This window comes from Camelus ferus, chromosome 18, assembly GCF_009834535.1.
Source record: "Camelus ferus isolate YT-003-E chromosome 18, BCGSAC_Cfer_1.0, whole genome shotgun sequence".
NCBI lineage: Eukaryota > Metazoa > Chordata > Mammalia > Artiodactyla > Camelidae > Camelus > Camelus ferus.
In genome coordinates, this window is record NC_045713.1 from 20,809,641 (window position 1) to 20,824,857 (window position 15,217).

The window sequence follows — 15,217 nt, forward strand, 5'->3', positions numbered from 1 at the left end:
CTCCGGGACTGGTTAAGATAAGGAACGTGACACCCTTTACAGGAGCTGCTGCTTCTGTGCGATTTCAAGAACTGCCCCGCCCTGCACACAGAATTCCCTGGAAGAGTCTCTGATCTGGGTCTCTCTGGCTCTTCCAGAGAAGGGATACTCCCAGAATTCAAGGGTGGGGGGTCGAGGTGGGAATGGAGGTGACCAACACAAACACGCCGTCAAAACCCATTCATCAGATTGCATTAAGCTTTATAACAACACAGTTTCCATTTAGTGGGAGAAATGACAGTTTAATAACAGCTGAACACATTTCACTCCCCCCCACTCAAACATATTTCCAATTTTACTCGAACAGTTCCTGGTTTTGGAGATCTGTGAAGAGTGCTTTACGTCAAATGGTGCATTTTCATTGAATCAGACTAATGGGAAGGGACATTTTATTCAGCAGCCCTTGATGGGGGTGTCTGCGGACGGCCCTTACCCTCCCCCACCCCCACACACTGGCTCTGGCAGATGGAGTCAACCCTCTTGTCACTGCCCCAATAGGTGTCATCTCTGAATCGAGCAAATGAAGCAGGAGATGACCAAGTAGGGGAGAGGATGGGGCAAACAGAAGAACGGTGACCGAGCCCCTGTTTGTTGCATTGCTAAAGGTTATTCAAAAGGCATGCCAACTTTCTGGTCCTTGACCTTCTAGGGAACCCTGCGGGAGCCCACTCTGATAACCTGTCTCAGAACCGAGGGCTCTGAGGGTCTTCAGGCATGGACACCACCCACCAAGAGGATTGGCTTTCTTTTTTTCACTCCCAGAGATGGCATTCCTCTTTACCAGCCTCAGGGCTCTGAACTCACACTACTCTGAGGCCAGCTCTGTGGGCCTGATCCTAAGGAGGGCATGTGCTAAGCTTCTCCACAACCCAGGATGCTCATGAAGAGAGAGCCCCACCCCCCCGCCCCCTTAGAGGGCTATCAGAAAGACCGCTTGCAGGGACGTCAGCTGTTTTCGGTGAGGAGCGTGCATGCCTCTGCCTTCCCAAGGTGAGGAGAGAGGAAGTCAAAGGGTTGTGGGATGAGACCTTTAAGGAGAAGGCTAGAGACACCTTAGAGGGAGGACCTTGCTCCCCAGGAGTCCTAGGGCATTTAGCCACAATCAGAATCCTGGTGAGATGCCACAATCAGTATTCTGGTGAGAGGCTGGTGGGGCAGGGGCCTTTGCCAGATACGCAGATAGAACTTAGGCTTCTCAAATTAAAGTGAGAGCCCCCTTCAACTGCCCTCAGCCAAAAGCAGACCTTCCTTTCTTTTTTAATCACTTAAACAAACATCCATGGCCCTGTCTCTGACCTTGACAGTTATTTATCCTGTCTTCAGACCTGATTAACCAGCAGAAGACAAGAATTCACCATGGATTCTGGTGGCCATCTAGTCAACCAGCTACTGCAACCCAGGCAGGCCTGGTACCCCCATGAGCATGCCATGGGATCCATCCTGTTTGCCTAAGCCAACAGCAATCCTGATTGGGCAAAAGGGGAGATCAGAGATCTACTTGGCACTCCAGCAAGGCTGAGGCTGCAGACCCTGGGGGATGCGGGACTCAGGTAAGGAGCCACCCCCGCTCTTCCCTAGCCTTCCCTCCACATCTCTAGCCTCATTTGTCACCCTCTTCCTGTTCCCACTGGAAATCTTGACCAGTCATTTGGTAAAACATCACGTTGAAGGGTTTGTAGAATTTCCGCAGTCTGTGGATCACATCTGGGTCGATGCGGGGATGAGTCCGACCTTTGCTCTTGCCTAAGCACCTCGGGGCACTGCTGTCTTCTGGCTTCTTTAGGCAAGGGAACCCCTTGGTTTTGTTGAAATAGAAATGCTTCTCAGTCACAACACGCTTGAGGCCTAGAAAATCCTGTACTTTGGCCATTTCTCCGGCGGGGTCCACTATGAGCCGCTCGCCGCTGACAAAGAGGATCTGAGAGAGGGGAAAGAACTGGAGCCAGTTCTCCAGGTGCAGAGCGTAGATGCCTATCCGGATGGCGCTCCACGAGGCATCGATCAGCCCCAGGGTCCGGTTTTTGAAGGCCAGCACCTCAAAGGTGGGGATCTCGGGTTTCTTTGACAGTGTCTGGGTGTAGTCGGAGATGGCCCTGGTCACGGGGTTTCTCACCACCACGATCAGTTTGATGTCCTTGGCCATGGAATGGATGCGCTTGGGGGCCTCGTTTGTCACAAAGTAACTTGGCGTCTTCTCCATGGTTAACTGGCCATCCAAAGTCTTAGGCATCACATTTCTGGAAGAGGGAGGAACAGGAAAGAGAGTGGTTATTCCTCTCCAGAAATAGTTGTAACTTGTTGCACGAAAGCCCAGCGGGGAGCTACCGGGGAAAATTCACATACACTTGGAAGTTCTTTTTTATTCTATGTCCCACTGTAGTTCTGATGGAAGTATTATCAGAAAAGGCGGCAGAAGGTGGATGCATGCATTCTTGGGAACCTGATGATACACTTGAGTGTAAATTGCGGCTCTATTAGATAGACTCTTAGTTTCTCTACGTATCAGTTTTATAATCTCTGAAATGAAGATAATGACAACACCTCCTTCACACTTTTGTAAAAGGATTAAGAGAGAGAATGCCTTTAAAGCATTTAGCCCACGGAAGAGCTTAAAAAATCGAGGATATGATTGCTGGAGTGGCTTTCAGAAAACGCCTGCCTTCAACAAGACCTCCAAGATGACCTGGTCCAGGGGCTGGCAAACTGCTACCTGGTTTTGTACGGCCCACAGCTAAGAATGATTTTTCCTCTTTCAATGGTTGGGAAAAACCCAAATAATAATAACATTTTGTGATGCACAAAAATTTTAAGAACTTCTAATTCCAATGCCCCTAGATAAACATTCATTGGAGCATGGCCACATTCATTCCTTTTTGTGCTGTCTGTGGCTGTTATTTTACCTAAAACAGCAGAGTTGAGTAGTTGCAACAATGATCATGCTACATGCAAAACCGACCATAGTTCCTTTATGGCGCTTTAAGAAAAGTCCAAAGGTATCTTTGTCCAAATGAGGAAACAAGCCCAGAGACAGGGAATCAGGCTTGGTAAGCTCAGCAAGTCGAATCACATCCCCAAGCCTTATTATCCTCATCTGTAAAACCCTAAAACTTAGCTCAAGTTCAGTTGAGAATAAAATGACATATAGTCATTTTATGGTGTGACATATAGTCACTTGGTTTTTTTGTGTGACAGCAGCTAAGCATGGAGCTGGTTTTACACATGAGACTTCTCCTTTCTTGGCTTCCAAGGTTGCCCAGTGAACCAGGGATAGATCCCACACCGGGACCCATGTCTCTTGGTTTCCTTCCCAAGGATACTTCTCCAAACCGACCCCTCCATCCATCCGTGTTCACCTGCAGAGTGGCCTTGTCTGACTTGGGAGCTTCCAGATATTAAGGGAGTTTGATGCCATTTGTCCCCTGATCCCAATGTGGCAGGGTCTATCAGTGAGAAAATGAGGCTTGGGATTCTATGATGCAGTCAATTTGCTATAGGCATCTGTAGACCAAAGTTAATTGACGATAAACCAGCTCAAAACCTGTAGGTACAGCAGGCCATCTGCCACCATGTGCTCCATTAAATCTATTCACTTCCAAGCCTTGCACCAAAGTGGGACATTTAGGATTACACAAGACCTCTTTGTGATGAGGACATGTTTTTAAACGTCTCAGCTAATAAAACTTAATACAGACGAAGATCCCTCGGCTTCCCCTACCATAATTAAATTTATTTACTATCGCGTGTGGGGAGAAAGAATGACTTCTCTTTTATCTCTTATTCAGATGCTCTGTCAATAATTAATTGCTCCTGGGTTTTGAGCTTTCTTGGCAAGCACTTCTCTTAGGCCAGAGGAATTTGCCTGGCAGAGAAATTCACACAGAGTTCGACGTTATTGGAGGATGATGGTTGGACAGTGTGCAGTCTTCAGATCAAAGCATAGCCCTGGACATAAATAATCGTGCTTGTGTTGGACTGATGCTGTTTCCCTAGTATTTTAAAAAAAATTTTATTTTACTATTACTTTTTTAATGGAGGTACTGGGAATTGAACCCAGGACCTCATGCATGCAAAAGCATGTGCTCTACCACTGAGCTATACCCTCCCCCACCTCCCCAGTATTTTGAATGTCTTCACGTTTATGTGCTTACCTGACTTTCACCAGATGGAACTGTGTCCTTTGGAGGGCTTGGGTTAAGGAACACAGTTTGGGGGAGCCAGATGTGCCTGATTTAAGAATTCGGACTACCCACATCACCTTGAGGAAGTTACTTAACCAACATTTTGAATCTCAATTTTCTCATCTAAAAAAATAGAGTCAATGAGTCCCTCCCTTATGAAGACTGAGTGTGATAATGCAGGTCAGTTACTTAGAATAGTGCCCAGTGAAGGCCAGGATTTTAAAACCTTAAGCCAGATGCACAAGATCATTGGCATAGCAACTGTCAGAGAAGAACAAGGAGGAAATATTTACGTTTGACTAACTGGAAAAGCTGAACAACACAAGAACGCAGGAAGTGACCTAGAAAGAAAGGATATTCTGGTTCAAGCCAACATCATCAGCCATGACCCCTGGTCTGGAGGCTGCTGACCAATGGGGCAGCTGCCGTTAGTTCAGCTGGAGTTGAAGGAACATACCGATACCCTACTTTTATTTCAGTTGGAGAGATAAATTCTCTTTTTTTTTTTTTTTATGGGACTCATGCTGTATTATAAAAATATTAAATAAATGTGGATGCAAAAATTATCTGAAAATTGATACTTTTTACAACGCCTTTTCCAGATTTTTGCCCCCCAGATTTTTGCTCCTTTATTGTGTTGCATTTTTCTTTAGACCCAGGAGCACCTGTTAGGCTTTTTCTTCTCCTCCTGTCTCTGCCAGTCCCTTCTTAGACCTCAGTGTTTGTCTTTACATAGACCCCGTTCAGCTAATTGCTACAGTCTGTCAAGATCCTTGTGGACCTTGAGAGTTTTATCTGAAGCATCCGGGATAAATGGTACCCAGCCTGAAAGCCACTGTGTATGGCGGGGTAAGTGCGTGCCTAGCTCAGTGCCTGGGGCAAAAGGGAATGAGAGGAGTGGGGCTGGAGCTGGCACTGGAGAAGGCAGAGGGGAGCAGAGGAGCCCAAATGGCTTTAATCATCATACTGCAGACAGAGGACACCATCTATTTTAGGAGAGTTCCTATTTTGGAGCACACACGGTAAGACCATTTCATTGAGACAAGATACAACTGTCGTGGCATGAGACACACAGGAGTTTTGGGCCAGTAGGAAGCTATCCAGTAGCTGCTCCAAAATGAAGTGGCCGTTCCCCCTTCCCCAAACCAATTCGAATCAGTTATATTCATTCATTCATTCATTCGTCCATTCCGTAAATACCTACTTCCATAAATGGCAATATAATAATGAACAAAACAGACATAGTCCCTTTCCCCCACCGAGCTTCCAATCTAACAACATCTGGTAAGTGGAGAGTTCTTTACAGCATCACATAAGTATTTTAATCAACAGAGCAGGTATCATTACTATTCCAATTTTCCAGAGAAAGAAACAGACTCAGAACCTAAAGGTAATTTTTCAAGGTCTCACTGAGGAAGGATGTCTTTGGTTCCTAAGCTCAAGGCTGAGCAAATGTAACTCCACATCAGTGTCACTGATTCATTAATGGATGAATAAACCATTAATCTCCTGTCCTACAGCTGGGGATTTGCTGTGATTTGTTTTGTTGCCCTAATCTGCCATTTCTCAGCCTTATCCCCTCACCTCTCTTATTTCCCGGGCCCTCGATCCAACAACTTTTTCTTTAAAAATTTTTTCATTGAAGTATAGTCAGTTTACCATGTTGTGTCAATTTCTGACATACAGTCATGTTTCAGTCACACACATACATACATACATTCATTTTTATACTCTTTCATTATAGGTTACTACAAGATATTGAATAGAGTTCTGTCTTATATACAGTAGATGCTTGTTGTTTATCTGTTTTATATATAGTAGTTAGTATGTGCAAAGTTCAAACTCCCGGTTTATTCCTTCCCACCCCCTTACCCACCTGGTAACCATAAGTTTGTTCTCTATGTCTGTGAGTTTGTTTCTGTTTTGTAAACTGAGTTCATTTGTGTCTTTTTTTTTTCTTTTAAGATTCCACATATAAGTGATATCATATGATATTTTTCTTTCTCTTTCTGGCTTACTTCACTCAGAATGACAATCTCCAGATCCATCCATGTTGCTGCAAATGGCATTATTTTATTCTTTTTTATGGCCGAGTAGTATTCCATTGTGTATATAGACCACAATTTCTTTATCCAGTCCTCTGTTGATGGACATTTAGGTTGTTTCCATGTCTTGACTATTGCAAACAGTGCTGCTGTGAACACTGAGGTGCATGTGTCTTTTCAAATTATAGTTTTCTCTGGATATATGCCCAGGAGTGGGATCACAGCAACTATTTCTTTATCTATTCTAATCTCCTTCTTCCTGAAAAACTAAAGGATGCAGCTCTTCCATGGGTGAGAGAACCACTCCTCAACTGGGCTTTGGGTCTTATCTCCCTCTGCCTTCTCAGGAACTCTTCAGCTCCAATTTTCTTTCTCTCTCCTGGTTTTAGGTAAGTTCTTCTCGCGTGGGTCTGACATTTCAACACACCCATGTTCTCACATCTCAGTGTGCTTGAGATGCAGAGCGGAGACCAGTCATGCTGGAGAGGAGTGAACATAGCTAAGAAAGTGAGAAAAGCAGAGGGGTGGGGAGGGAAAGGCCATGGTGGGGGGGTCTTCTGGGCCACAGGAAAGACATTGGGTTTTATTCTGTGTGTGATGAGAAACCACTGAAGGACATTAAACAGGAAAACATAGGATTTACATTTTAAGACCTTTTTTTTTTCTGGCTGCTTTGCTGAGAACAAAGAGGAATGTGGCAAGAGTGGGAGGAAGGCAGTCCACTAAGAGGGGGACAGGACAGAGATGGTGGTGGCACGAATGCAGGTGAAGAGGGCAACTGGGGGATGAAGCGTTCAGAATCGGATGCCCTTAAAAAGTACGGCCAATGGTCCTTTACGATGGGTGGGATGTATGTGCAAGAGACAGAGGGTGTCAGAGATGACTGCAAGATTGTTGGCCTGAGCTAATGGGTCAGTAGCAGTGCAGGTTATTGATGTGGAGAACACCGGAAAGAAGCCGGTTTCAGGGGAAGGTACCAAGTCTGATTTTGGACTTGTGATATGAGATCCTTAAGTGCAGGAGCTGAGTAATCATCTTGATCCAGGATTCTCAAACTCAAGGGAGCTCCAAGTTGGAGGTGGACATGTGTTCTCAGTCCACCAGCCAGAAAGTAGGGAGCAGGAATGTCAGATGCTCTTTACCTTCGCCAGTAGAAGATGGGGCCTGACTTTAGCCAATCTGGGGACTTCTCCTGACTAGGAAAGGGGCTTAGATGCTGGTGTGCAAAAAAAAAAAAAGAAAAAAAAAGTTTAATTACATTATAAAGATTTTCACTAAGTCCTTTTAATTTTCAGAGTCGTTGGTAACTCCCCGTATTACCCAATTTAGAATAATGTCATAATATGGTTTGTTCCCATGCCTGCCCCCCTCCCCCCACATGCCTAGTCTCAGTTCTTCAAAGCCACGGGCAACGTTTTATTCACTTTGTCTTCCCAGTGCCCCACCCAGTATCTGCCGCGCGGCAGCCGCCCCATTACTACGTGTGGGTGTTGGGTGGACAAATGAATGACCTGTGCACGAACGCATGGCCCCTGCAGGCCAGGAGAACTGGGCAGTTGGGAGCGCACCGGCTCCTCTACGCGGGTTTCCCGCGCGCGCGGGGTCGCGCGTTTCTGAGTCCCGTGCCCCATCCCTGTCTGAAAGACCGCGCACGGCAGCGTGGACCATATGGTGAGAAAACACTGCAGGCTGGGCTTGGAACAGCTCGTTAACAGTATCTGGGGTGCTCAGAGCAGCCGTGACACCAGCGTCAACACACAGTCCTGAAGCGAGAAGCAGCCCGCAAGATCGCACAGCTGCTCTCGCAGACACGCTCTCCGACTGGGCTCCGCTCCCCCAGGCGGCGGCGCTGAGCTGAGCGCAAGCGCCATCGGGGGACGCAGGTCAGCGCCCCGGGACCGCCTCCTAGGGAACAACAACAATAACCAGCGTAAGGTGGTAATCATACGCCACTCACTGCTGGCTCATTCTGTGCTGCTTTGCTGTTGAGAGCTCAGCTTCTGACACCAGACCAGCTTCTCCCAGCACTTTCAGACACTGGGCTCTGCAGCCTGGCGGTTAGCAGCAGACACTCCAGGTGAACCGAATTTGGATCCACTTATGAGCTGTGTGTGACTCTGGGCCAAGTACTAACCCAAGTAATTGGCACCTCAGTTTCATCATCTGGAAACAGGCATCATACTGAGCAGACCCATTTTATCAGGACTTTGTGGAGATTATATGAGTTAGTATCTAAAAGAGTGCCTTGCAGATAGCAGGGGAGAGGAAGAAAGAGGGGGGCTTGGAAGATATACAAAGAATTTAAATAACTGGAAAAGAATGAGGAAGTGATTCCAATTTTGAATGACACCTGACCACATCCTGGGAGAAAACAGCAAACTCAGGTCGCAGGTGTTTCTGTGGATTGAAAGTTTGTGCCAGGTAAGTACAGATATTTGAGGATTCAAAAAACCATTCATCTGTTCATTAACTTGGCAATGGTCATATGCCAAGCACTGTGCTAACATGAGGAGATAAAACAAAGAATAAGGTCTTGCCCTGAAGAAGCTTGCATCTTCTGAAATAGTAAAAGTAGTCAGGGAGGTCTGTCTTTATCTCTTAGGATCATAGAAGTCAGTGAGTTTCAGGTAGAGAATCACTGGCTGAGTTTTACGTGGGGAATCACTGGCTGAGGGTTGACTTGATTTCACAGTCTACAGTCATCTCCCTCAGAAGCTTGTCAGTGCGTGCTCACCCTGACCAAGGTGGGTGACTCAGCGTTCAACTCTGGGGTTCCATCTCTGAACCACAACTCGCCTTGAGCAACTCATTTCGTGTCTTTGAGCCTCAGTTCCATCATCCGTCAAATGGGGATAATGACATCTCCTCCTCATTCAAAAGAAAAGGTATCAGGCAGCCCTCATCCCAGCATAGAGCGAGTACTGGGAACTGTCCCCTCTTGTTATTACTGCTAGTGTATCGTAGCGCGTAGCGGGTGCAAACAAATCTATTCGTTGAGTGAGTGAAGGAGACTAGCCCTGCTTAAGTTCTGAGTCCAAGTGCCTATTACCCGTTGCCTAATAGAGACATGTGTCTGCAAATGATGACCCTGATTCACAGAAAGCCACACTGATACATATGGCGATGATTACAGCCCACTCTGACAGCACCCAACCATTTCAGTTTGGCACAGATTCCAATGAATTCCTAGAAATCTCTTTCTCTTTGCCACCCCGAGGTGCCCAAGCATTTGAAAAGCCTCAGTTCTGGGCAGAGCTTGGCCACTTTCTAGGGCCCGTCCCTCCAACTGCCCCAATCGTAGGCTTGCTTTTAGTCCTCCTTGTGGTCCCTGACTTTTCCCAGTGTGACTAACCCCCACCCTCCCATCCTGGGCTTCAGCACCCACAGACCACCACGCAGCAGAAGCTGACTTGTTCATACGGTTTGATTTAGAAAACATATGGACAGAAAGCAACCATGAAGTCGACAATCTTTTAAAATGAATTTGTGATTGAGTCGTCACCATGGAATCTACATGTCTGAAAAGTGGCCAGATGTGTGTGTGTGTGCGTGTGTGAGATTTCTATTGGTTTAGCTGATACTCCATGTTTGGTATCGACAGGGATGGGAGGGTCCCTTGCAGATATTCGCCAGCCCACAGGTTGGGAAGGATGGTTCTAAAATCTAAGCCTTTCTCCTGCCTACAACCTCAGACCCCATCAGTGTCTTCTGACCTACAGATCTCCCTCAATCCTTCCTCTTTTGTTATTGGACCGTCACAGCCCAGAGATTCTAAAACGAGATGCTCCCTGCTTTTGAATTAACGAGATCTGGCTCAGTTCACCTGCCCCTGACTGGGGATTCCACCCGCAGTGAACTTCTCCGACACTATTCATACACATTCAAAGAGCGCCCTGCTGTAGAAGCTCACACACCAGCTTCTATTAGCTGCTTCATTGTGTTTTCTTTCCTCGGGCTCAGCGTTTCAAAGGGCAGGTGCCACAATTAAATGATGATTACGGAGGTGTCAGCGTTGTCTGCACGGGCACCTTGTGCTCACGATGTAACAGACGGTGACAGGAGGGGGCTCCTCTCGGGAAGGCTCCGTTCCAGGTCCCTCCACCTCACACGGCACTCCCAGCTGTGTGTCAGCTCATCACTGCCTGAGGGATGCTGCTGGCCTGCTTCCTTCTCGCCTGCATCCTGCTGCTGATCCAAGCCCTGCCGGCTCCCGATGAGTCTGCCTGTGTCACCCTTTTGCGTGTCTCAGCCCTGCGGTCCCTAACTGTGTTGTTCTCTCCTGGCTCTGCTGTCCTCACTCTAAAGGACTGCTAACTACTATATATAAAATAGACAACAAGTTTCTTCTGTAGAGCACAGGGAACTCTATTCAATATCTTGTTGTAAAAGATTGAAAAAGAATATGAAAACGAATATATGTGTATATATATATGACTGAAACATTATGCTGTACACCAGAAATTGACACATTGTAAACTTCAATTAAAAAATACACAATGGATATTAAAGATTAAGCATAAGGGGAGAAAAAAGAATGCAAATACCTCATTAGTCATCTTCATACTGATCGCATGATTAAGTGAAAATATTTCAGGTATAGTGAATGCAATAAAATATATTAAAATTGAAACAATTAAAAACAAATAAAGGACTTTGGGAAACCTGTTTGGCCACCTCAAGCCTCAGTTTCCTCACGATATACAATGGGGATCGCAAGTAAGACCAATCTCAGAGCATGTTTTATGAAGATGGAGAGGGCTGGTGCTGGGGGGAGGGTACAGCTCAGTGGTAGAGTGCACAAGGTCCTGGGTTCAATCCCCAGTACCTCCATTAATAAATAAATAAATAAATAAACCTAATTACCTCCCCCCTCAAAAGGCTGATGGTTCTGGTGATGTTTGTCCACCTCCCCCAATCATATTTAAACCTGAACACCTAATGTGATGGTAGGAGGTGGTGTGGCCTTTGAGAGGGGATGAGGTCATGAGGGTGAGGGTCTCATGAATAGGAACAGTGGCCTTATACAAGAGACCACCAGAAAGCTCCCTCCCCTTTTCTGCCCTCTCTGGATACAGTGAAAAGATAGCCCTCTATGGGCCAGGAAGCAGGTCCTCATCAGACACTGAATCTGCCAGCACCTTGACCTTGGACATCCCCGCCTCCAGAACTGTGGGAAATAAATGTGTCATTTAAGCCCCCCAGTCTATGGCACTCTCGTTACAGCAGCCTGAACGAGTCAAGACAGCATGGTGCCTGGAAGGAAAGGCCTGCTGGGTACTGGTGTTAATCACTGTCGCCATGATACGAGAAGGCTGTTTATTTGTTGTGCACGCATAGACAAGGCCACCTCAGGACCTGTGCCGATGGGGAGGTCATTCGATGTTTACCTCATGGGCCTCCTTAGAACAAACTTTGCTTTTCTAGATAATTTGTGTTTCTTCCTTGCAGTCCAAGGAACCTGATGGGCTGGGCAGATGAGGTTTGGTCAAAGAACTTGATGTGTCCTTGGTGGAAGGGTTGGTCGGGTCAGCTCAAGCCTGCCTACGGAAGCTTGTTAAATAAGTCCGTCAAGATGGAAACCTCCATCCATAGGAGCAGCAGGTGCGAACAGTGCTGCGAAGAACAGCGTTCTGTCACTGCCACGCACCAGCTCTAGTGTTGAAGGAGACTTGTTCTCTCTGCTGAGAGATGCAGTCCCAGAAGCTCCCCGTTTTTTTCTCCCTACATTTGGCCAGGATGGCAGGAGAGCCTCTCCCACAAAGTGCCCAGGCATGGGCCTTCCGTGTTTGCCCTTGAGCTATTTCCTCCATCCAGTTGCATCCCCAAATCAAGATCTCTTGCTTCAATGATGTAAAGCACAATCATAAATTAATTAGTGCATCCTACCGTGCCTGTCCTTAGACCTGACTTTCACAGCTTGGGGCGCGTGAAATACTAAACAGATTTTCAAACCCATCAATCTGATCGTATAACAGATGGAGAAATGACAGCAGGAAAGATCAGCGCAAACCTAGAAAGACATACAAACACGCACACATTGTGCTCCGGAGGTTGAAGACTCTTGTATTATGTGGTATTCGTAATGCGCCGATCCCTGACGGAGGGTCTCTCTGCCTCTCTTTGTCACACATGCACACACACACTCACACACACACACACACACACACACACACACCACTCACACACTCACTTCCCTCTGCTCTTCCCATAACTGGCTCCTTCTCATTATTCAGGTCTTGGTTCAAACATCACCCACTCAGACCGCAGTCCTCTTCCCCGGACACCATCTAAAATCACTCTCCTTCACACCATCCTGTTTTGTTCACTTCCCAGGGCTTCTTGTTACCTGCCATTATCTGGTTTATGTGTTCATTTTCTTGTATAGAGTCTGTCTGTCTTAAAGAAAGCAGACTCCCAAGAAGGAAGATGGTTGGGTCCTTCTGCATACTGCTGAATTCCCGGCACCTCACGTAGCGCATAGAATCACAGAGGTCTGAATAAATATTTGCCCAATGCTGGAAGAGATAGAGGAAAGAAAGAAAAGAAAGAGCACAGCTGGAAAGAAGAGAAGGAAGAATAAAGGAAGGGAGGAAGGTAAAAGGAAGGAAAAAAGGAGAATGGATGGAAGGAAGGATGCATGGATGGAAGGAATTATGCATGAAGTCAACTTAATAAATTTACCTGAACTTTATCTATCGTTATTATCATTATTATTGTTACAGAATTCTTCTGCTTAAATCCATTTACTAATCTCTCATTCTATTAGAAAAGAAATCTAACCCCCTTTGAATGGTCTGCAAGACCCTATATGATATGTCCTCCAAACTCAATCCCAGGTCCTCCAAGTCCCAGCAACACTGGCCTCCAACACTCCAAGTTCCTTCCCTTCTGCATTTGCTCCTTCCTCGTCCTGAACTTGGCTTTCCCCAGATCTCGGAGAGCTGGTGTCTCCCCATCATTCAGATGTTCTATCAAATGTCTAGTTTTGGGCTCTTCTGAAAGCCACTAGCCACCCGTAGCTACTTAAATTTAAATTAATTAAGATTTAAATTGGACTAAAGATTCAACTCCTCAGTGACAGCAGCCACATCTCAGGGGCTCAGTGGTTATGACAAATGGTCAATGGTTGCTGTGTCGGAGATGCAGACCTAGTGCATTCCATCATCGTGTAACAAACGTTCTACTGGATACTGCTGGTCTGGTCCATCAGCTATGATTTTCGTCCCTGGTCATTCTGCCAAGTCATGCCTGCTCCAAGTCACTCTCTATCCCCATCGTTCTGCTTTTTCTTCTTCACACTTTGTGGCGTTGGTCAAGATTTGGAATTATTTCCTTTACTTACTGGTTCACCTGACTGCTGACGCCTTTCTATCTGGCATGGAACTCAACAATAGCAGAACTTTGTCTTACTCACCAGGCATTATATTTATCCCTTGTAGAGCCTGGTATGGAAGAGGTACTTCATAAATGACAATGAATAAATGAATGCTTCTCCGGATGTGCACATGCACATTTTGACACTCATGTCTACTCCTTTCACTCAGCCATACAGCAGTGAGACTGGAAGGAAGGGGGCAGCGCACAGCCATTCAAGGAATGACACAGCCATTAGCACCAAGGTGCTGAAAAATTCAACTCCCAGCCGACCTTGAGGCCCAAGGTGGTGGGAGATTTGACTTCCAGTAGACCTTGAACTTCATTATACACTCACTGTAATACATGAACATGGTAAATGTCACTCCCACAGGCACCATGACAGTTCCCAGGCTGAGCATAAAAGGTCAAAAGTGGGCGGTGGCCCAATTCCTGGGAATCCCAGCCCCTTCCCCAAAGTAGCTGGAATAATCCTCCCACTGTTAGCATATGAAGTTACCGAGCCCATAAAAACTAACAGCCCCCATGCCTCGTGGCCCCTCTCCCTTCTTAATGAGACGGCCCACACTTGGTCTATGGAGTACATCTCTCTGAATAAATCTACCTCTACTCAACTATGGCTCGCTCTTGAATTTTGTCCTGTGCGAAGCCAAGGACCCACACTTGGCAGGGCACATCCCAGGGACTCAACTGAGACCTGGGACACGGCCATCCTCTCGCCCCACATTGTCCTGCATCAGCAGGACAATGGAGGTGAAGTAGAGCCTAAGCTGTTGGGAGGTTGGCCTCCATCTCTTCACCAGCTGGTGAGAAGCTAGAAATGGCCGAGTGCGATGTTTACTCTTTATCCAGGGCCCGACCCCCTTCACTGAGGCTCTACATATTTTGCCAGGCTTCTCAGGGGCTGGGCTCAGCATCCCAGCCGGGTCCTAGCACCTAGGGGAGGGAACCTTGGGAAGACCCCGTCCAGGGGGTGGTATATTTGCTGCTGGCTGGCAGGGGAGGGGCACAGAAAAACTCACAGCCTTTGTTGCACGTCTGAACACTGCCTACAACGTTTATACTTCATCCATCCGCGATAACCTTGCAGTCATTCTATCATCATGTTAAGAAAGCTCCACTTGGTGAGAATATTTTCAGGGTGAATAAATTTTCCCTTACTGTTCTCTTTTGATGCTCCTACCTAGATCCTCTCACAATCGTCCTGCTAAAGTAAGATTCTGCTTTTGCTAAAAGTTCCCAGGGAAGCAGGACTTTGCCCCCAGATGATCTTGGATCTCATCCTCTGCCTGGACTCACTCTGCTTGATCTACAGAATTTTTGGTCCTATTCCAGAGTCCAGCACACATTTGATATGCTGCCTTGAGGAACAGGCTTCCTCTTTACTCGTCAGCCACTGTGGATATGTTCTGAATAAGCCTCAAACCTTTGCACCTTGAGTTAGGATATAGATTCGTGACTCTGATTTCAGGGGAATAAAATATTTCCCTTTCCAGGTCCAAATGGCTGGCTTAGTTGCAGAGAAACACAAATACCATTGCCTCCTCTCTGGACAGATGTCTCCCATCCCTGAGAGCTCCC

The 15,217-nt window shown here is 46.6% G+C and overlaps 1 protein-coding gene across 2 annotated transcripts in view; it reads right to left on the reverse strand.

Annotated features, from left to right (window-relative positions):
* Positions 1 to 960: 960 nt before the first annotated feature.
* Positions 961 to 15,217, reverse strand: part of HS3ST4 (heparan sulfate-glucosamine 3-sulfotransferase 4) — a 345,196-nt gene continuing 330,939 nt past the window's right edge. For both annotated transcript variants that reach the window (XM_006186705.3, XM_032460593.1), the window contains exon 3: positions 961 to 2,276. In XM_006186705.3, the coding sequence (XP_006186767.2) occupies positions 1,640 to 2,276 (637 nt within the window). In that variant the 3' untranslated portion in view covers positions 961 to 1,639. The remainder of the gene's footprint in view (positions 2,277 to 15,217) is intronic.